The 20,985-nt window shown below is 46.9% G+C and overlaps 1 protein-coding gene across 7 annotated transcripts in view; it reads right to left on the bottom strand.

Moving 5' to 3' along the window:
* Positions 1-20,985, bottom strand: part of ANKRD6 (ankyrin repeat domain 6) — a 164,273-nt gene that overhangs the window by 18,113 nt on the left and 125,175 nt on the right. For 5 of the 7 annotated variants that reach the window (XR_006733538.1, XM_045544020.1, XM_045544021.1 and 2 more), the window contains exons 1-4: positions 13,226-13,240; positions 10,827-11,165; positions 6,175-6,273; positions 4,481-4,579 (exon numbers count right to left, since the gene is read on the bottom strand). Coding sequence is in view for 6 of the 7 variants with exons in the window: in XM_045544020.1 (XP_045399976.1) it covers positions 4,481-4,579; positions 6,175-6,273; positions 10,827-11,120 (492 nt within the window). In the remaining variant the exon portion in view is untranslated. Of the gene's footprint in view, positions 1-4,480; positions 4,580-6,174; positions 6,274-10,826; positions 11,166-13,225; positions 13,325-20,985 lie in introns of those variants that run through there. The other 2 variants (XM_045544022.1, XM_045544024.1) reach the window with 1 other exon arrangement.

The raw sequence follows: 20,985 nt of genomic DNA, 5'->3' as shown, positions 1-20,985 counted from the left end.
ATGAAGACTATCTGTGGGACAGGCATACCTATAGTCGTGACTCAAGCATTACAAAAGCGATCCATGTAACCAAACACATTTGTACCCCCTTAATATTTTGAAATTAAAAAAAACTGAACTATGAACAAGGTGCCCCACTTAGCAGGCAATACAGCTGCACCTGTCACTTAGCATACGGATTGAGACCGTTTTGCTTTTTGACCTCTACCTTCAACATGCCACGTCACGGCGACAACCAAGGGTCAGAATAACGTCCACAGCAATCTTGCAGGAAAACTGCACAACGTGAACAGAATTTTTGAGTCTATGAGAGTAGGGCCCGCAAGGCCACTGATAAACCCTAGAAAAGTAACCAGAAAAGGGGGCGGCATGACAGGAGATCTCGTGTTATCCGAGAGCCTGCAAGCACTCAGGGGGTCACACGCACAGCTCGGTGTATGTCCCGCAGAGCGCGACGCTGGCTCGGGCCTGCAGCTGCCAGGGCTCAGAGCTGCTACCACTCTTCCCTCACCTAGTTTCCTCCCCACCACCTCTCACAGCACTGGCTGCGGACACTGCAGGGTGTTAGGTTCTCGACCTTTGAAAAAGAGAGATGAGGTGTTTTGTTTTTTTAATGGAGGAAAACTGGATATGGCCAGTTCACTTACCTCTTCTGATAATCTTAGCTCTAACTGGCCTGGGCAGATCTTTTTCCTACTGTTACCTCCAGGAATGTGGAGGATTGTAAGCCTGAGGGCTTAGTGAGCTCAGTGGTTCTCACCCTGGCTGCACCTTAGAATCGCCTGGGGGCTGTTAAGAAACATCGGTCACAGCTGCAGCCCTTCTAGGGCCCTGGATTCACTTGGCCTTGGGGGTGGGGGTCTGGGCTGTCCCAGTTTTAGCACTGAAAGTCCTACATTCCCGCAAACCCCTCAGCCCGGGGCAAACCGGGACAGGCAGTCACTCTAGGCCTGGTCTTCAGGGTTTTCCTTAAGTTTGATTTTTTTCTTTCTTTTCTTTTTTTTTTGTTTTTCTTAAAGTCCTCCAGGGGAGTGCGACGTGCAGCCAGGTGGAGAGCCACTGCTAGCTTAGTTCTCAACAAGGGATCTGCCCACATTTCAAACACCCTGTTCCCAAGTGGTCTCCAAGTTGTTGGCTTCATGGCAGTCATTAAATATGTCCTGAATAAATGAGTGAAATAAAAGAAATCTGGTGGTCCTAGAAGCATACCAAAGCCGATTTTGCCAGTAAGAAAACATCAATTATGTAGAAGAGCATTTGGGTCAAGAAAGTGGAAGACCACAAGTTTGGATAAACATATTGTGGTAGATCCATATAATGGAATACTACTCAGCGATAAAAAGGAGTGAACTATTCATATATGCAATACAAAGCAATCTTAAAAACATTATGTTAAGTAAAAGAAGTCAGACACAAAAGGCTACATACTATGTGATTCCATTTCCATCTGTAGTCCCCAACCCCTGGGCTGTGGACCGGTACCAGTCCATGGCCTCTTAGGATCCGGGTCGCATCATGGCCTGAGCTCTGCCTCCCCACCCCCACCCTACCCCCATCGTGGAAAAACTGCCTTCCATAAAACCAGTCCCTGGTGCCAAAAAGGTTGGAGACCACTGATGTACATGACATTTTTGAGAAGGCAAAATAGATTTGTGGTTGCCTTGGCTGGGAGTGGGTGATTAGAGTAAAGAACTTTTTGGAGTGATGGAAACATTCTATATCTGGTGGTGTTGGTTACACAACCGTATATATTTGTCAAAATTCATAGAATATGATTTCATACCTAAGAAAGATGAACTTCATGCATGTAAATTATACTTAAAATCTAACATTAAAAAAGGTGACCTAGGGTAGATCAATGTAGCAGGCATTTTTTTCCCTATCCTGAGTAATGGGTACCGATTTCCCAGACAGGAGTGGCTGTATTTGCTGAATAAGAAGGATGTTTTTAAAGGCTTCCCTAGAGGCTGTGGCTGGTGCAGGACATAGAAGTCCCGGCGTGAGTTACCTGACCTGCCCTTCCCAAGGCTTTCCACAATATTTTGGGGCCCTCCATGGGACAGGAGGCAGGATGGTGGAACAGACAGAGCTGGGCTAGTTTATGGCCCTAATTGTGTCACACATGAATCCTGTCTTAGTCAAGTATTCTACTGGCTCCCAGCTTAAACTCACTTATCCATTAATCGGGACCATTCACTTCTCAGAGTTGGTATAAAAAGAAAATGTAATTACACACCAACTCAGGTTCCAGACCATGTAGCACTTTGAAGAAATGGAGCAGTCGCCAGCCTGCCAAGCGGTGAGCCGGGCACTACTGCAATATCATGACGCATAACTTGCTTCTTTCCCCGAAGCTTTGACCCATGAGGGAAGCATAGGAAACGACCAGTAAATGACAGCACAAAGCCGTGTGCGGCGCCAAGAGAGAGCTGCAGAAACAACATGATGTTCCTTCAGGGAGTGAGAGGCCCTAGGGGCCTGGGTTGGGGTCTACGGGCAGAAACGAGGAGTAGGCTACCCCCGAGGGGGTGGGCACCAGGAGACGGTGAGCCCCACTCTGAGAATGACAGGGGCGTGTGCTGAGAAAAGGGCAGAGAAGAGCTCTGGAGTGGGCTGGGAGAGGCCTCCAGATGGCATCAGGCTGGGGGGGCTTTACTGGAAGGTTCCTGAGCAGAGGAAGAGCAGGATGGAGAAGGGACTAGACTCCAGCCAGTCGGTCTACGTTGAGGCTTCTGAAATAACCCAGGGACACTTAAGAATGAGCATGAAAAGAGAGGGACAGGTGTCAGACTTGAAGGAAACATCCTAAGAAGTGACGAGGGACTGGAGAGGGAAGACGGCAGGAAGAGAAGGAGAAGAAACATTATTACTCTTTTCCTGTCTCCATGAGCACAGGGATGGCTTCACCATACTCTTCAATGAGCCAGTGGAAAAGCAGAGAGAGCCAGGAGATTTCACAGGGGGTCAAAGCCACTGACGTGGGTCCTCTTGCTCCCCATGTAGATTATGTTCACTGAGGAGGTTCAAGCTTTCATTTCTATTTCCTGCACATGCAAGCTCCAGAGAAGTCACTCCATAGATGGAGCATATTTCTAATAGGCTGCTTAATATTACATCTTTTGCCTGACATTGCTGTTGAAGATCTTGTGTGTAGGTGTTATAAGCTAGAGATGCTATTGTTTCAGATCTGACTTGGCCACAAAATTGTATACATACTGTGTGTGCGTGCGTGCGTGCGTGTGTGTGTGTGTGTGTGTGTGTGTGTGTGTGTTAGGGAGGCTACTACAGCTGCCACCCAGAGTCCCATTCTAGCATGGCTGGCTTACTACCCTACCACTACCAGATGAAGCCATCCCTGCACCCCCTGATGCCAACTGCCCCAGTGCATTGTGGGGAAACCCTCGGGCCCCATCCATCCCTTGCTACAGACCCAGCCTGGCCATCCGAGGACAGAAAAGAGGACAAGCCCTTCCGTAGTCCCTTTCTACCTCTACTGCAAATATCCCACAGGTACTGACAATGCTTTTTTATTTTTAACATAAAATATGCCTCTTCTCCTAATTGTAAAAGAAATAATCTATTCATCTGGAAAATTTGGGAACGGTACAAAACTATTAATAAAAAGAAAATAAAAATCAGTCATAGCCTCGATCCCCAGAGATAACCACTGTTACCATTCTGGTGCTATCCTTCCATGCTTACTTTTGTAATATATACATTTATATTAAGCATTGGGACACATAGTACATATGATTTTATATCCTTTTGTCATGTTCTTTAACACATCAAGAGCACTATCTTCAAAATTATGCTTTTAATATTGATTATATTCTATTATATGAATGAATGAACAATTTTAAATGCCCCTCCCCACATTTTTTTAATATCGTAACTATTGCTATCATGAACATCCCTGCGGGTAAATTTTTACAAGCATGTTTTATTGCTTTTTTAGAAGAGAGTCCCAGAAGAATAGTTACTGGGCAAAAAGATAGGGCCATTTTTAAGGCTCTCGATTTGTTTTGCCAAGTTGCCTCCCAGAGGTGGTTGTTGCCGTCACACTTCTCCCAGCAGCATCAGAGAGTGAGCCCACTGCCCCGCACTCTTGCTCATATTGGGTCTTAGCATTTTACAGTTCTTTTGCTGATATTTTAAAAAAATCAACTCCTTAGTGCTGTATTTTTTTAGGAATGTCAAAACAATGGGGACAGTGATCCGATGTAGGTTCCCAGCAGCAGTCAGGGGGGCCTCTCACACCAGCAGGGTTTTATGCTGTTGGTAGACTTGTTCCTGACCTAGAACGTGCATCTGCTTCTAGCCTTCTCTGCAAATGGAACTTCTGGGTGGAATCGACCTTGCCGGCTTCCACGTGACCCTCCGTGCTCTCCCTCTGCTCACGGAGCGGCGGCTCCCACAGCGAGGGAAACCCACAGCCATCCTCACCTGCGAATGAGGCGTTCTAGTGCCTGCCGGGCCTCACCTTGTTCCTGGCAAGCACGTTGGCTCCCGCTTTAACAAGCAGCTTGACTGACTGGCTGAAACCGTGCCAGGATGCTTCATGCAGGGCCGTATTCCCGTCCTAGGGAACACACGAGAGAGAAGCACATTACCCAAGGCCTAATTCTTCTCATTATAATCAATAACTGAGCATCACAGGGGATTTTTACGGTACACCAGAGGGCCTTTTTCAAGCAGCGTTCCTCATCTGGACCACGGAGTCCAGAAAATGATTTGAGTGGTCATTTCCCCATTCTCCCAGGAGTGGTACATAAAAAGATTCATTCCAGATGCACAAAAGAAAAATGAATTCATGACGTCCAATGGATGCCTTAGGCATTAGGGCTAAGTCTCTCTGGGAGCCCCAGGTGAGGAAGACTCCAAGGCCCATCCACATTTCTGTGAGCTCCTGTTTACAGAAAGCAACATCAGGACGGCATGCTGTTCCTTCCCACCCCCACCTCTCAGGGTCTGTGCTGCTCCTGGCACCAGAGAAACCCTGTCGTGACAGGGCAAAGGAAGAGTCCAGCCTCACAAGTTCCAGGGGCACGACAGATAGCTCTCCCCTGACTTTTTTTTCACTAAAATTTATTCTCATCCAGCTTAATCCAAAAGGCTCAGGGCCCCAAACAACTAATGAGCAGGCACTGAGGAAACAATGATTTGGAAGTAAGATAAACAAATGTCCTCAATGTGTAGCTCTTTAATAAAGACCAATTAACAAATACAGCTCATATTTGCTCAACTTATTATTTTTTAAAAAAGAAATATTAAATGCAATGAATTGAGTGGGGTGGGGCCGGGGGCAGGAGGGGGGCATGGAGAGGGAAGGTAGAGACAGCCCTGCACTGTTCCAGGCCAGGGTTCTGGGCGGTCAGCCGGGGCCAGTGCAGGCGCATCCTGCAAGTGCACCCAGGCTCTGGCTTCGGCTTTTACTCAGCCACACCTGTACTGGAAACAGCTTGAAATATGCACAGAAGAGACAAGGACTAATGCTGCTGACACCCACAAGGGGCAGTCGAGGGTCCCAAAAGGTCAGGGGGCTGGGCGGTGCTGGGAATGGCATCAGCTATGTGTGGCCCGGGCAGAGAGACCCACGGCAGCAGCAGGAAGCAACAGGGAAGGGGGACTGACCAGAAGAGGGCGTGAGGTGCGAGGAGGTTGCGGGTGCAGGGAATGTGCTGCTTCTTGCCCTGGGTGCTCACACAGGTGTATTCAGCCAATGACACTCATCGAGCTGCAAGCTTATGATTTTGCACTTTTCAGTATGCATATTATACTTTAATGAAAAGTTGTTTTAAAAATACAAGCAGAGGCTGAATTGCACTTAAACCAAAAAGAAAACAGAAGGTCTGGGGACACATCCCTTCCCCACCCCCATCCAGGCTCCATAGGTCCTTATTTCTAGAGGTTTTTTTCTTTATCATTTAGATTTATGTGGTTGTTACTGGTGCCACAGAACAGGGGAAAGAATTTTTTAAAAAAATATAATTGGCTGGGATACCAGATACTCTTTCAAAGGAAACTTAATATCATCATGTTAAGTCACGAGTAGCAAGACGTAGGAAAGATCACATATCGAGCACTCAAAAGCTTTTGGAGCAGGGTCTTCCAGCTCCTCCCGGCCGCCTGCATCCCTTGCCTCGGGCAGCGAGCAAGCCGAGCGTCCCACTTCACCTTGTCCTGTCTGTCCAGGGCACAGCCCTCCTGGATGAGCGCCGCGATGATCTCCGTATTCCCCACCACCGTGGCTCGGTGCAAGGCAGTCTGGTCTCCCTGCAAAGGGGCACAAAGGCACAAGCAGTGATCAGCCCAAGGACTCCTCCCGTCCCCACGCGGAGCAGGTGGTTATCCGCAGCAGGGCCTGGTGACCACGGGCAAGGCGGGCTCTGTGGTCTTGTTAGTAGACAATGCACACCAGCAAAGCAATCTTGTTCACAAACCTACGTGGCCCTCAGCCACAGAGCTGACCTCTGAATGAGGGTCAGGCCTTCTCCTGCCACTCCAGGGGATGTGACTGTCACAGGTATGAAGAGCAGGTCTGAGGGCCAGACTGCGTGTGCTATGCAATTACACCAGTAATGCCTGGAATCTTTACTACCTACGGAGGCCCTGAGTTCCTGGCTTGTAGAGTCACTGTCCAGCTATGTCACTTAGTAGCACTCATGATTTGATGACAGGTATGTAACTTGTTCATCGATTTGTGCTAACCAAGAGCAACGTAAAGTTTCACTCTCTTTCGTCTGAGGACTGAGGGCCCGCAGCCCATCACTGCTTATTTCTAAGAAGCCTCTTCTGATATTTCATGACAACATCTCCTCACTGATTTATGCCGCATTCTGAGCCCTCTCTCTGTGATCAGATTTCCGGGGACTAGTGACCGTTTTTCTCTTTTAGGCACCAAAGGGAACTTGACTCTTTCCCTAATTGCAGTTGAGAGGAGGACAAAACACCCCCAGAGGTAAGAGGGTCAAGACTGTAACAAGAGTGTTCTGAAGACTCCGAGCACATTTGATCTCTGACACAAACTCAAGTTGTGCCCATGGTCCAGGCTGGGAAGGGGATATGGTGAGGAGTGGGGACATTTTCTGGTGGAGAGGAACGAGCAAGGGGCTCAGGAGGCCTGGGCTAGGCACTGCTCTAGGAGGGACCTGTCACCTGGCTGGGTCTCAGGTTCCTCACCTGTGAAACAAGGGGTTGAGGGTCCCCAGGATCCCTCCCTCCCTTAGATTCCATGGTTTGGTTGGTAGGAGTTTTGCATAAATGAAGTTTCCTGGTAGAACCCCAGGGGGACACTCCAGGCATCCCTGATCCTCAGCCCAAGAGAGGAAAGGGAAACCACAGAAGACAGAAAACACATTGTTTAAAGAGGATGCACTGCTACCTTAGCACAACCTTAATGACATGGTGGTTCTACTTACTAACCCCCTTGGGATCTATAACAAACAACAATGCACATTAAAATCATTTAATCTGAAAAACAGTTCTGAAGATAGATGGTGGTGATGGTTGCCCAGCAATGTGAATGTACCTAATGCTACTGAACCCACTTAAATATGATTGAGATCGTAAATTTTATGTATGTTTTATCACACACACAAAAAAACAATCCTAATTAAAACTCAAATTTACTTTCTTAAAACTAAAGAAGTCTCCCTTTAAAAATCCACAAGAGGCTGGGAGTGGTGGCTCACACCTGTAATCCTAGCAATTTGGGAGGTCAAGGTGGGAGGATCACTCGAGGCCAAAAGTTTGAGACCAGCCTGAGCAACAAAGCAAAACCCTACCTCTATAAAAAATTTTTTTAAAAAATTAGCCAGGCGTGGTGCATGCCTGTAGTCCTAGCTTCTCAGGAGGCTGAGCCCAGGAGTTTGAAGCTGCAGTGAGCTGATTATGCCACTGCACTCGTGCCTGGGCAACAGAGCAAGACTCTGTCTCAAATAAATACATTTTTTAAAAATACAAAAGTGGAAGTGATTTTTTCTCCTTATACTTTTCAATTTTTCCAACTTTTTCTATTTAATACATATAACTTTTAGCATCAAGAAAAACCTCTACTTATTAAAAGTCTGAACAGTGACAACATACTAGAAATGGAACTGTCATGACGCAATCTTTTCTCACGGCTCATTTGTAGAATTTCAGGGATTTCTGCAGTGACGGGTCAGGCCATGCAGCCCCATTGCCATAACTGCATCCACTGCCCTCAGAACTGCCACCACCAACCCTCCCTTCAGAATCCTAAACTATTGTTCCCATTATAAATTAGCCTTTTACTGGTTTTCTTCCCATCCATCTTTCCCAACCCTTTATTCAAAGAGGACCCTGTTGAGGCCAAAAGAAGAACACGGCCACCGGGTCAGTGGCTGCAGGAGGTGGGCTGAGCACTATGTTCGCCACTTCAACCCTCTCGGGAAGCAGTTCCGGATGAGGTACCCTTGATACCCAATCAAGCAATCATATGAGACTCCCCAAGTCTTAACTTTTTAACACTTTCATAAGACTTCCATGACATCCCATTTCCCTACTAAATGGTGATGATTTTTCCCAAAATGGGCCGCAAGTGCACTTTATTATTACTGACCCGCGGAGAAAGACGGCACTCCCTTCTCAGCAAGCACCATGGGATCGCAGCCCACTCTTTCAGGGCAGTACTAGCTTGGTCAGATTTCTAATTAATATTTAATATTCCCACAAACTGCCCGTGCTCTAACTGGCATTCTTTGGACCCATCAGAACCATATTTTTATACAACAAAACTTACCATTCTGTGTGTGCTGTTTATAAAGTGTGAGCCACAAGCCATTAACCCTGAGCACACTCTTGCTGTACAAATTATCGCATGAAGGGCCTTCGCTGGTTATGGCACAGTCTAACCTAAGCCTTGGTCTAGGTCAAATGTTTTATCATGTTTCACAAGCTGCCCACTAAATCATGATTGAGACAGCTTTGGAGCCAGCATGGCACCATAATTTATTATTTGCTTTCACCATCAATCTACTGTATTTGCTTCTCTCAAGGTACTTTCCTTTAGAGAAACTTTGGTTCAAGGCAAGCAGCTAAATCTAACTTTCAGTTCAGACCTCAGGAGAAAATTTCTGGATGGATTATCAAGACTCAAAGGAACTAATGACTTTTGTGAGGTTGCAGTGAGAACACGAATTGTGCTAAGCTGCTGGCACAGGTGTCTCCTGCATGTCCCTTCCGCTGGGGGGACCTCAGACCACAATGCCCACCTCTGGGCCACCACTTCCCCTCCCGCTATGCTCCCCACAGCCAGAGACCTCATTCTGGGCCTGGGTCCCGGCCTCCTCATCGGATAAACACTGCTGTCAGGCCAAATGCAGCCTTTCCCCACCAGAGCAGCCATCCTTTGCGGGACCATGAGCTTTGCTTAGTTCCACCAGCTGAAAGGGCCCTGGAGCACTGAGCAATACACTTTCTCCAGCTTTTAAAAACCATCCAGCCACCTAAGTTACCAAGGCAAGAACTGAAGGCTCTGAGACACAAAACACATCAACAAAGGGCTGCCTCAGGTTATCATCTGAGAACTAATCTTCCCCGGAACACAACACAAACAATTTAACACCTTGAGGCCCTCAGCTGAAATAGGGTCAGTTACCTGCGAATTGACTCTTCCTATAAAACTTACTGTTGAAACATTTCCTTTTTGACATATGACACAGAAAAGAACAAGATATGTCCTTAATATATACTAACAGACCCAAGTAGTAACCTTAACATAAGCCTTATAATGTGATCTAAATCAACCATGAAATTCTGAAAGTTTGTTGCACTCTGAAGTGTGCTTCAGTCTCACTCTGTCGCTCAGGCTAGAGTGCAATGGTGTCATCGTAGCTCACTGCAACCTCAAACTCCTGGGCTCAAGCGATCCTCCTGCCTCAGCCTCCAAGTATCTGGGACTACAGATGCGAGCCACTACGCCTGGCTAATTTCTCTGTATTAGGCTGGTCTCAAACTCCTGAGCTCAAGCAATCCTCCTGCCTCTGCCTCCCAGAGTGCTAGGATTACAGGTGTGAGCCACCATGCCTGGCTGAAGTTCTGAAATTTTGAAAAGAAAATACTGGGAAAAGTAGAGCTCTGTCAACAGCGTTTACTCAATATTTATTCAGTGAATACTTATTGTGCCCCTACTATGCACCAAGTGTCATAACATCAAATTCCCTCTTTTTATTGATTAGCCAAGCCTAGGATAACTAGCTAATTCAGGGGTAGCATGGTTGGGCCAGAATTCAAATGGTCGAGGCTGTTTGGACTCAATCCAAGCTGCTTCCAACCTGTGAAGCCAATTAATGGGGCAGAAGCTGCCTCAAGGAAGCTGCCTCTTTATGGTGTCATCAAGCTAAGTGCTTAGCACAATGTCTTAGCCACTCCAGGCACCCAAGAAGCATCTGTTGAATGATTAACTACAAAGAAGAAGGAAAAATGCTGTAGCTGGAAACTTGAAGAGCCACCAATCTTGCAATTTGGCGCTTTGATTTAGAACGTGCTGACCCATTTGCAAAAGTACATGAACTGCCAGTTCTCAGTGTTTCTGATACATCAGTGTTTCTCACGTTGGGATTTTAAGAGCTTGGGTACCTCAGAAGTCTGAATCTTAGTTTTGAAATACTGTCATTTTTCTTTCCTACATGGTGAGAAAGAGTGAGCATAGTGCTGGCAGATGCCAAGGCCAAGCTCGTGGAAGAAACCCCAGTCATGCAAGGGTGCAGTGTGCCCCTCTTCAGGGGGAACCGGCCCCGGTGGCACAGGCAGACATGCTGTAAGGAAGCTCAAGACAGGGTAGGTGTGCAAAGCAAGTTGCTGACCTCTTTTTCTCTCTCTGATCTTCTAGGGTCCTTCCTATCCTTTCTTCTGTGTTTTTTCTTAGTTTTTTCTTCCTTCATGTCTTTTACTGTGGACACAACGTCCTGGACTATGTCTGAGGTGGGGGCTGTGTGATTGCTCATGAACCAATCGGAGACGGCATCAGCGCTCCAGTGAGGGTTGACAGGATTGGCGGGAAGCGAGAGAGAATTTGCTCCCGGAGTAGCATATTCTAAAGAACTGGTTTCCACAGGTTGAAATTCATAATAATCCCACTCCAGGCCACTGGAGGTCATTCTTCAACTAATTCTCAGTCCTTACCATGCCATAAAGATCAGTATCTGTAGAATATGAAGTTAGGAGTAAATTCTTCACAACATTAACATTCTCCGTTTCTACCCACCATCCAAGATAAGTTCCTTCTGGAATGATTATTTCCAATACTTAATCTCCCAGCTTCCTTAAAGAGCACACATAAAGAGTTTTCTTCCTGAAATTCTCGCATGGATTCCAAGCTGATCATCAGCAGGCATGGCAAATACACAGAAGACGGGCCCGGATCGTACACTGGCAAATGCAGAAGCAGTGACAGCCAGTTCTACCTTTTCTATTCCCAACTGCTTTTACACATTTTTTGTTTTGTTTTAATTTATCTGGGAGAAGCAATGTATGTGTTGTCTGTCTAGGGCAAGGAAAAGATGCAAGAAAATAAATAATTCCAATAGATAAAAGTGTTCCTGTCTAAAAGTAGAGTTGGCTTTCCTTCTACCAACACGTCTCATCTTGGCTACCTTGTGAGAACTCCTGCATGTTTTACTTCCTGCCTTGCCTAATGTAAACAGCAGCAGTTCTAGGAAAGCAGCGTGGCTTTTGCTGCATGAGAACACAATGATACTCAGGACCTGAGGCAGCAGTGTTGGGTTGGAACAGGTTAGCATGCCTGACACTGTGGCCTTGCCACCGTGGCAAGTGAGGGCTTCAATTACTCAAAGAGAAGAACGGATGCATCCCAACGTGTTTGCACCAGCAACTCAATGTCCTGCCTTTTCTCTAGTCAGAATCTCTTCTCTCTCCTTGTATTTTTGCTCCTGTCATCTAAGGCTATGATACAGTGAGGAAAGTTGTGATGGCTACAGTGCAGAAAAATAAAATATTATGACCCAAGGTAGAAATCAACAGCTTAAAGCTAAATCAGCATCTTTTGAAAATAACATCTTTGATGACTCAACAGGTTCCAGATAACCAGAGATTTATGATAGACACTGGATGGCCTTCTGCACATGCACAAAACAATGTCATATTTAGTTCTTTTTTTGCAAATGCTATCCTTCTTACTTCTAAATGTGTTTGCCAAGTTTTAGGACATTACACAGAAACCCAAAGAAAACTGGAAGCACTTTAGCAAACTATACCCTAAAGCAAATCTGAAAGTCTGAAATTCTGAATAACGTTCTTTATATACAGTTATTAAAGTTGAATCTGGAAGAGGTTAGGATAGGTGCAAACTCTCCAAGATTCTGAGTTGCTCACACAAATTCTTATTACTTAGAGTCTTACACTACACTAATTAGAAGTTGAGAGCATTTGTGAAAATAGTTTCCAATCACATTATCATAGGACCTTTTCCTAAGAGCTCATTGGAGGACAATTTATATGATCCCTTTTTAGAGAATCTACCTTTTGCTGAGACCCAATAGGGCAACTCAACGTACTATGTGGGCCCACATCAACCAATGCTGACTGACACAGGATTGGCCATTGACCCCAGTGGAGCCAATCAGAGTCCCTCTCTGGATAATCTGGATGGACAGAGCTGAGTTGGTTGGTAGCCATCTCTCAATAACAGTTTAGTGCCAGAGTAAGCTCTTTCTGGAGGCTTCCTTTTTCTTGGATTCAATGAGATCTGTGTCCCCCCCCCCCCCCAATAGGTTCTTTTCAACTACATGCACACTGACAAAGAGAAATCAAGGTAAGAAAAGGAAAAAATTAAGTTTTTAAGCCCCACCTTTTCTCCAATGGTAAATTTGGGCATTGACACACATTTCCAGCAGGGCTTGCCCCCACTCACTGGAGTGTGTGTGTTCCTTTATACTGAGACAGGACACAGGCAAAATGCCCTTGGAGGCTCTGCACTTGCATGATAACAGATAGAAAATGAACCATGACAGCACGATGGGAGAACCACCCCTTACTCCCAAACTTGCTACGGAGAATGGGTCTCAGGGCAGGTCTTCAAGAGGAAGTTCTTGCCACCACACAGACGAAGATGCAGCTAAAAAGTGCTGGGAGAGCATCTACGACCTCCCACCCTCATAGCTGCTCACACTTTGTGCTGTGGATCTCAGGCCAGACAAGCTCCCCTGCCAACCCATCCCCTGACAGAATGATGGCTTCTACTCACATCATCTTGGACATCGAGGTCACAGCCAGCCTTCAGCAAGATCTGGACCACAGAAAGATGGCCCTTATTGGCAGCAAGATGCAGGGGGGTCCGGCCATGCTGTTAATGCAAAGCAAACACCGATTTCAGAACAAGGCATCAAAACCACTCTCTTGGTCAGGGGGCCTAGAGCAAGGCTTGCACAGTGGCTTTAGGAAGATCACTCCCTCCTGCCCGTTAGTTTGGCAGGAGATTCTTATGGATTTACTCAGAATTCAAGTTTGTTAACCTTGGCTATTAACATTGTAATCAAGGCCGGGCGCGGTGGCTCACGCCTGTAATCCTAGCCCTCTGGGAGGCCGAGGCAGGCGGATTGTTTGAGCTCAGGAGTTCGAGACCAGCCTCAGCAAGAATGAGACCCCGTCTCTACTAAAAATAGAAAGAAATTATATGGACAGCTAAAATATATATATAGAAAAATTAGCCGGGCATGGTGGCACATGCCTGTAGTCCCAGCTACTCGGGAGGCTGAGGCAGTAGGATCGCTTAAGCCCAGGAGTTTGAGGTTGCTGTGAGCTAGGCTGACACCACGGCACTCTAGCCCAGGCAACAGAGTGAGACTCTGTCTCAAAAAAAAAAAAAAAACATTGTAATCAACGACAAAAATATGCTCAAAATGTGAAGATTTCCATTAGTGCATCATCTCTACACCCCGCTCGTCAAGCTAACAAGTAGCCAAGTGAGGGGTTTCATGCCTTCTCACTGGTGCTAATACAAAGGGACAATAAAGTGGCCATAATCAATGTAGACAAGAGGTCGGAGAAGAGCAAACTGTCAAGTTCATCAGGCCCAGAAAATCCAGTTAGTAACTCCTTATAACTAAAACTACTGATCAAACTGATTAGGAAAGGTTCTCCCTCTTCTTTAAAAAACAAATTTTAGCATTACAAAGTATTTCAGCCATTCAGAAATATAAGTAATATTTTAAAATGCACATACCCACCAACCATTTCAAGAAAACATTCGAAAAACCATTGACATTCCTTGTGAACACCACTCAGGTCTCAGCTCCCCTCCCTCCCCAGCAGGGACCAATCTCTCAAATTTAACATTCATCATTCCTTTGCCTTTCGTTATATTTGTACCACCTGTTTGCAGCCATAGGCAATATATAAACATTGTTTGCTTATTTCAACCCTTACATAAAGAGTATTAACCTGTTCAATCCTGCTTGGCATTTTTTGTCCAACATCATATTTTTGAGACTTTTTTCATACCGTCACATGCAGTTCTAGTTTACTTATTCATTATTTACCCATTCTTTGGCTGAGGGGCACCTGGGTTGTTTCCAGCGGTCTGCAGCACACATTTGTGTGTACGTGTCCTCAGCACCTGAGTAGGGTCATAGAAAAGATCATTCTCCTCACTGACCTAAGCCTGCGGGCTCCAGGTACCACATTGAAGGTGACATCCAGAAGAAATAGGCTTTTTAGTGTAAATCAGCTTCTGTCCAGAGACCTGCCTTGCCAAACTCCTAATTCTCCAAATTCTAAAGGAGACATTGTGTTCCCTCTGCTTCCTCCCACAGGTTGCACTGGGGAGGAATGTCCAAACACCCTTTAACCTCGGCCCCACCCATGCTGAAGCACAGCCCTGAGGATCAGCGTCTCACTTGACCTCATGTCCTGCTTTCAAGATCTTAATTTCTACTCATGAAATGCACTAGAAGGATTCTGGACAGAAAGAGGTCAGAGCTCACTTTAAAATTAGAATTCTTAATTAAGAACAAAGTTACTCCTGAGAACGTGGGCTATAAAAAGCCTTCATAAAAAAGGCAGTGTCTGGGAGGAGACAAGGAGTGACCTTTCTTCGCTGGGGACGATGCTCAGCCTTGAGCTCCTCAGCCTTGACTCTGTCAATGAAATGTCCACAGCTGATCACAAAGCGCAACACGACCAGGTTCCACTCGCTGAGCCTGGTCCCCAGTTCTATCTGTCACCACATGTCCTTGTCAAGGACCTCACACCTTGACATCGAATAAGTGACCTTCACAAAGTTTTCTAGGGCATTCTGAAACACAGGAGAGTCCATCACAGGTGTGAGGAGACAGATGTGTGTGCCACGAGGAAGGTCACCGTGCGGTGGGACACAAACGCTTCTGAGCAGCTGGAAAATACAGACCATGATGGGGAGAAGTTTCTGGAAAAGGGGGTGCAGACCAAGAAGCCACTGGGCGCTGGGGTCGGGGGAGCCCTGGGGAACATTCTCGTCAGCAACCACGTATTACTAGTAAGGAAGTTGAGGCCCAAGAAGGCGGAGGAGTTTGTCCAAGTGACACAAATTGTCGGGAAGCAGGGGAGGACATGCTGCTGTGGACCGAATGTTTTAGTGCCCCCAAATTCCTATGTTGAAGCCCTGGTCCTCAAGGTGATGGTATTTGGAGACGGGGCCTTTGGGAGGTGACCAGATCATGAGAGGGGAGCCCTCATATGGGAGCAGTGCCCTTATCAGGAGAGACACGAGAGAGCTTACCTCTTCTTTCCACTGTGTGAGGACACGGCAAGAAGGTAACTGTCTGCGAACCAGGAATCGGCCCTCACCAGACACCCCATCTCCCGGCACTCTGACCGCGGGGTTCCCAGCTTCCAGAACGGTGAGAAACAAATGGCTGTTCAAGCTACCCAGCCTACGGTATCTTGCTAGAGAAGCCCAAATGCACTAAGACACGTTCAAACTGGATCACATCTGGGGGGACACTTTAGAAACTATAAATTAGGCACCTTTCTAATCCAAAGTCAGCAAAGAGTCCCCCTGTGGAGAAATGAAACGCCAGAGGTATTGGAGCCGGATGGGCCTAGTTCAAATCCCGGCTCTGACAGATCACACCTGTGTGACTTGGTGCTTCATCGCCTAAGCTAAGCCTGCTTTCTCACGGTAAACAGGAGCAGCCTCCCCTACCCACTGCACAGGCTTGAAATATGGGTTTGAGGTAACGTCCACCATCTAACATGGGTTTCCTTTCCCTCCAGCTGTCCTTAGCACCCCCACCCTTGAGGACACCCCCACACCTGTGCCTTAGCAAAGACCAGGGAGCTATTTTCAACATCCAACGGATCTGGGTGAAGAGTCGGATCTCAGATCATGCAGGCAGCCAGAGGGGCTCTGGCTGGAGGGTCAGGCTTCCTCCCAGCCAGTCCGGATCTGGTTGTCCACTGCCTTTTTGGAAAAGCAGTCTGTGGTTCCCAACCTCTGTGTCTCTGCTTGGAAGGGCCTTCCCTACCAGCAACCCCCTTCTCCAAACTATGTCTTCTCTGATCCTCCAAAAAGTGCTCCTGGCACGTCTTCCCCACTCCCAACAGTACTCCGGCTCCCTGTTAAGAAACTGCTACATTCTGTTTGAGTGTCACCTTGGGCACTGGCTTCTTCCGATGAGGCCATGATTTCCTTGAGGGCAGGAGACTCCATAAATGACGAATCGAGTGGACTCTGGGGTGGCAGGAGGGCCTATCAAGGAGGCTCCAGTGTTTCTCAAGCACAGGACAGGGACCCTGGAGCAAATTCCACAGTCCCGGGCTTGTCCTCAGGGAAATAAATGGAGAGCGTGGGGTGCAGACATCCTGGGGGCTTCAGGAGCTACAACAGTGACCCTCTGAAGAGGGCCAGTGTCCCCCTCACATGTGTAGCTCCTTTTGTGGCATCTGGTAGAAGTACAGCAATGGCAAAGGCTATGTTTCCTACACAATCTGAAGCTGTCCACTCCTGTCCCTGGGCTTTCCTAGCATAAGACCAACCCTCTTTTATACATACATACACACACACACACACACACACACACACACACACACACACACACACCTGCCAAAGCAGAAAAATAAGACAGAAGCAGAAATGTACTTAGATTTCCAAAACGTTCTGCAGTGAAAAGCAACAAAAGTGGAGCCCTTCAGAGGAGAGGCTGCCCCCCACCCAGCACACAGGGACACCCCCAGGTTATGCCTGACTTATGGGGAAGCCTGGAGGACCCCTAAGTGTGAGGCGGCAAATAAAAACTGACCCTGGGAGGCATCTTGGAATGACTTGGACTTAAGGATGCAGCTGTTCTCATCTCCATGCCCCTAGGACGGGCCAGTGGAAGAAATGGGAACAGGAGAAAAGACTATGTATTGTGCATGATGAGAGGAAAAGGTTTCGAAGCATCGATTTGCCCTGAGTTCTACCCCAGTTATCCTCAAAGACTGGTTCAGCCCAACTCAACCCCAGGCCCGAGTGGGCCCGGGGAGACCAATAATAACGACAGCAGCGAGGGAGAGCAGCAGCTGACATTTACTGGGTGCTTGGTCCCTTTACTGCGTGGGAGGCGCTATCTTAAGAATTGCACATGTAAAGGCCGGGCATGGTGGCTCACACTTGTAGTCCCAGCACTTTGGGAAGCTGAGGTGGGAGGATCGATTGAGCCCAGGAGTTTGAGACCAGCTTAGGCAATATGGCAAGATCCCATCTCTACAAAAAAAATTAAAAATTAGCTGGGCATGGCGGTGTGCGCCTGTGGTCCCAGCTACTCGGGAGACTGAGACGGGAGGATCACTTGAGCCCAGGAGTTGAAGGCTGTAGTGAGCTATGATGAAGCCACTGTACTTGAACCTGGGTGACAGAGCAAGTCCCTGTATTCAACAACAACAACAATAAAAGAATTGTACATGTATTAGCTCATTCTATCTTCCCAACCACTCTATAAGGTAGATACTATTATTAAGCCCATTTTGTAGATGGGGAAACTGAGGCATGGAGAGACTCTGTCACTTGTTCTATGTCATACAGGTACCTGGAGTCTGGATTTACCCCTCAAGCCATCTGACCCTGCCCTGGTTGTACTGTGGGGTGAGGGTCTCCCTGGCAGCAGAGATTTTGTGTCTTACTCTCAGGAAGCTTCTGAGTTCTTGGGGGTTGTACACCAGCCCGGCCACTGCCCTCTGGGGTTGCTTAAAAATAACCTGGTTTCCTTAAAATCTCAAAGACAGGGAAGTTTTCTATTTTCTCTGTACATCTGAATTGCCTAGGGAGGTTGGTCTAGTTGTCTATCTGTACTGATGACTGAGCCCCTCTGATCAACTCTCTGTGGTGGGGCCCAGGTGTCGGTTTTTATACAACCTCCCAGGTAACCCCAATGTGTGGCAGGGCTGAAAACCACAGGATGGGATGAAAGGAGATGAGGAGGGGCCGGGCCAGCCCCTCCCCCAGCAGCTACAAGCCCTCAGGCTAAGCCCGCCCCGCTGGGCCTGCCCTGGCAAGAGCCATGCCTCTTGCTACATTCTTCGTCATGCTCTCTCCCTCACCAGTCAGTACAAAACACCTAAAATACCACGTTGCCACAACTCAGAGCTTCCCATACCTTTAAAGAATATATATAAGCAATATAGTGACATCACTAAACATCTGGAAAGTAAAAGAAAATCATCTATGATTCTACAACCCAAAACAACCATCATCATTTTTATCTAATCTTTTTCAGTGCATCTCCTCTATTGAACTTTTACACAGTTATATTCACAGGTAACATAAAAACATCTTGCTTTTTTATAATAACATTATGCCTTACGCCAACGGTTCTTAAACCAGCAGAATTTCCTGGAGAGCTTGTTAAAGACAGATTGCTGGGCCCCATTTCCAGAGTTTCTGATTCAGTGAGTGCAGGGTGGTGCCTAAGAATGTGCATTTCTAACAAGCTCCTAGGAAAGAGAGATCCTGCTAGGGGACCACACTTTAAGAGCTACTGACTGAAACCACTGGTTTTCAACCCTAGTGTGCATTAAAGTTACCTGAAAAAATTTTTTTAAAAAACTAAACAAAAACCCATTCCCAACTTTACCCCCAAAGGGTTGGATTCCATCATTCTAGGATGGGTCTGATGTGTGTGTTTGTAAAGTTCCAGGTGACCCTAATGTGCAGCCAGAGGTAATGGACCACTGCCTTGGGCCCTTTGCAGGTGCTGGTTCCTCCAAGTGGCCCTGGCATCAGGATGTGCCATCTGCAGTGCCTCCCCTCCTTCCCTTGCATTTCCCTTCGATCCAGCCAGGGAGAGGCAGAGACTCGGGGCCTGGTTCACTTCCAGGGAACTGAAAGGGCCTTGAGATGTTGCCAGGCAACAACCACAAGGAAGTGGCCCCACTGCCAACAACTCTGGAACACTGGCCTGGGATGATGATTCGTTCAGGCAGGTTGAGCCCTGTGGGTCCAGACTGCAGCAGAACTGCCACATGGGAACATCAGAGCAACTCCCATCCGAACAGGCAACCCATAAATTACACTAACAGGTGATCATAAACGATGCACGGAACTAAACAGTTCCTGCTATGTGTTTTGAAGAGGCCAACTCCCAGGTAGGGGGTGGGAGCATTCCAGGAGGAGGATTCCTGTTAAGATAATGATCTCCCATCAAAGAGGATGACAAGGGAGCCCAGGCAAAGGTAATCAGCTTAAAATAAACCTTGAAAGGAAGTGGAGGTGTTTCTGTTCCCAGCATGTGTTCAGATACAGGCTTACCCTGCTTGCCAGACTCTTTCTGGGAAGACCAAGGTGTTTACATTGGAGAGACCTTCTTAGCAGGGGCCAGGCTCCAGGGAGGCGGCTCAGGGGTCATTTGAGAACCACAACCTACAGAAACAAGCCAGGAATGACTCTGCCCCTGGCAGACTCTATGGGGCCTGGAGCCTGGGCCCTCATAATTCCAACCTGGACAGAGGCGGGGTCGCATTTCCTCCCTAATGCTTCGGTATCTTGGATCCCACTTACTGAAGGGCAGGACTTTCACACCCACAACACCCGCCCCATGAATGACAGGTAAAACACAGCACACCTGAAAGCAAGAAGGGTGCTGGGCTGAGCACCTCCTGAAGTGCCATCCTTGTTCAATGATATTCTCATGACAAGGTCACAGAGAGACCCGGCGCAGAAGCCAAAAGAATAAAAGGGCAGAAACTCTGAAGGAAGGGGTTGGGGGAGGTTGGATTCTTCATTAACTGGAAGAAACAAACAATTTAACCATCTCAACTGGGGGTTGTAACAAGGAGGGCAGGTGAGTAGAAGTGATCTACACAAGGGGAAATGGTGTAATGGAAGAATTCAGGGTAAATTAGTGCAAGGATTTCATAATGACAAAGCTTCCTTTCTTTAGGAGACCGTGAGAAATACAATGGATCAGGGTCTTGCAGTCTTTTTTGAGGCAAGTAAAGCCTCTCTCTGTTATCTGTTGCATTAAGACAAAGGTAGTCGGAGGCCAGCAACTTATAATGCTAGTAAAATAAGAGTGGCACATATTTTTAAAACAATATTCAGATTGGAAAGGGTCTTTGAGAGCTTAATTTGGAAGAAGAAAATAAGGCTTACAGGTGAAATGATTTCTCAAGAGCTCAAATCTTGTTTGTGGAGGAGCTGCAGTTGCTGGACTCTAGGTCACTTGGCCTCTTGTTTAGGTTTTAGATAGTAGAAGACCCTCACCAACTTTCCTAGGCCCCCCAAGGAGCCTCTTCTCATAGACAGTATTCCCTGAGAGCTTCAAAGGCCTGGACTGGTGTGGATTTCGGTCAGAAAACTTTAAGTCCTTCTCAGGCTTAGGATTCAATGAAGACAAAGTCATGAAGACATTCAGAAAAAAAAATGGGGAAGAAAAAGTGCCATCGATCAAAGGAAAATAAGAAAAAACTTTACATTTTAAAACAATATATAGTTTAAAAAGCTTTCAGAGCTTTCTTTCCTTGTTGGAAATGTGTTTTGCTACTGGCATT

Source organism: Lemur catta, chromosome 2, assembly GCF_020740605.2.
Source record: "Lemur catta isolate mLemCat1 chromosome 2, mLemCat1.pri, whole genome shotgun sequence".
Lineage (NCBI taxonomy): Eukaryota > Metazoa > Chordata > Mammalia > Primates > Lemuridae > Lemur > Lemur catta.
This window is presented reverse-complemented; position numbering and strand designations above follow the sequence as displayed.